The sequence below is a fragment of the Paralichthys olivaceus genome, chromosome 13, assembly GCF_024713975.1.
Source record: "Paralichthys olivaceus isolate ysfri-2021 chromosome 13, ASM2471397v2, whole genome shotgun sequence".
In the NCBI taxonomy this organism is placed as follows: Eukaryota; Metazoa; Chordata; class Actinopteri; order Pleuronectiformes; family Paralichthyidae; genus Paralichthys; species Paralichthys olivaceus.
Genome location: NC_091105.1, coordinates 12,652,380 through 12,654,133, shown reverse-complemented (window position 1 = coordinate 12,654,133; position 1,754 = coordinate 12,652,380). Strand labels below are relative to the sequence as shown.

General features: G+C 43.7%; 1 protein-coding gene across 1 annotated transcript; it reads left to right on the top strand.

Annotated features, from left to right (window-relative positions):
• The first annotated feature begins 590 nt into the window (after positions 1-590).
• Positions 591-1,521, top strand: fabp4b (fatty acid binding protein 4b). The gene is made up of 4 exons (XM_020108747.2): positions 591-762; positions 902-1,074; positions 1,150-1,251; positions 1,401-1,521. The coding sequence occupies exons 1-4, from the start codon at positions 690-692 to the stop codon at positions 1,449-1,451; spliced, it is 399 nt and encodes a 132-aa protein (XP_019964306.1). The 5' UTR covers positions 591-689; the 3' UTR covers positions 1,452-1,521.
• The last annotated feature ends 233 nt before the right edge of the window (positions 1,522-1,754 follow it).

Here is a 1,754-nt window from a genome sequence, read left to right as displayed (position 1 = left end):
TAAATAGTGAAAATATTATATTTTATATTCGATATGTATAATTCCCTACAGTCCACAGTCTTCAGATTTCTGTTTTTGTGCGACCAACAGTCCAAATATCCAACATGGTAACAGCAAACATTTAGTTAAAAAGTTATCAAATTAAATGTTGATTATTTTTGTGTCAGCTAAATGGGTAATCGATTAATCCTGCATCCTATACACTAACCAAGTTTGTATTTTTGTATATATAGACTATTAATGTAATTATTTATTATGGCTTATTCAATTACGACAGGAATGTTATTGATTTGTACAATAATGCACCGTCCCTCTGGCTGCAGTATGTGTTGGTGTGGTTGTGGCATCTCCTCCTGCAGCAGAGCCCCTGCAGCCTCACACCAAATCCCATCAGCTCATGCGAGCAGCTCCCTGCTCCATCGCCCCTGTGGTTCACTCTGAGGTCAGCAGAGTTAAACTCAAACACCTCAGCTCCCATCACAGAAATCTGATTTTCAAGACCCCCCCTAATCAGCCCGTTTCCATGGCAACAGCAGCGCTCGCTCCGGATTTGGCAGAGGCGGATCAGGCGCGTGCTCGGCCAGCCTTTAAATGTGACGTATGCCGCGCATGGCAGCCTCCTCGCTCGTGCTGCATCGCACCGCTGGAACGTGTTCTTGCTGCAGAACCTGAGATCGAACTCCTGCATCATGGTCGACCAGTTTGTTGGAACCTGGACTCTGTCCTCCAGCGAGAACTTCGATGATTACATGAAAGCCATTGGTGAGATTGATTCACTTAGTTAATTGTTTTGTTGCGTGATTGTGGGTTGCAGCAGCAACATGCATGATTTTTTTTTTTTTGAACAGTAAATTGAGTAATTTGTAGACGCTGCCTGTTAACGAGCCTCCTGGTATCTAAGGTGTGGGCTTCGCCACCCGGCAAATGGGCAACATGGTGAAACCCAACCTGGTGATCAGCGTGGACGCTGGGGTTGTTTCAATGAAGTCTGAGAGTACTTTCAAGACCACAGAGATCAAGTTCAAGATCGACGAAGAGTTCGACGAGACCACAGCCGACGGACGGCAGACAAAGGTGGGTCATGTTCCCCATCAGCCTAATTTGAAAAGAAGAATCTGGTGTATTTGACTAAATCCAACGTGGTTTCAGACCACCATCTCCTTTGACAATGGCAAACTGGTGCAGAAACAGACGTGGGATGGAAAGACTACAACCCTGGAGCGGGAGATTCAAGATGGAAAACTGACAGCTGTGAGTCATTATGCATTAAGCCCATGTAGTTTGTAGGGTTTTCTCCCCCCTTGTTAAAACATGGCTGTGGATTTCTGGAAAGTGCTTTACTTTTTTGATCATCTCCTTTTTATAGTGTAAGATTTAACATTTAAACCTTGTCTCCACAGAAATGCATCATGGAGGATGTTGTTGCAGTGAGGACCTATGAGAAGGTTTAATTTGAGCCTGGACCTCCACTACCAAACACCAGATGTACTGAGATGATGAAATAAAGTCTGTTCTGTGATACTTGTGCATGAATAAGTGTTTCTTTGTTGGGATGCATGTAAGGTTGTGTGGGTTTAGCGTTTGTCAGTGCCTGGCATGTCTATTGTTGCATCGTCAATGGGCCACTTTAGTCTTCAGGGATTTTTATTTTTTTCTTCTCACTACAGACTTTGACTTTTCATAGAATGAAAAGCAGCTACTGATAATGACTGCTTTGTTTGGATTAAGTTTCCCAGTAGCCAGCGTGGAAAAGA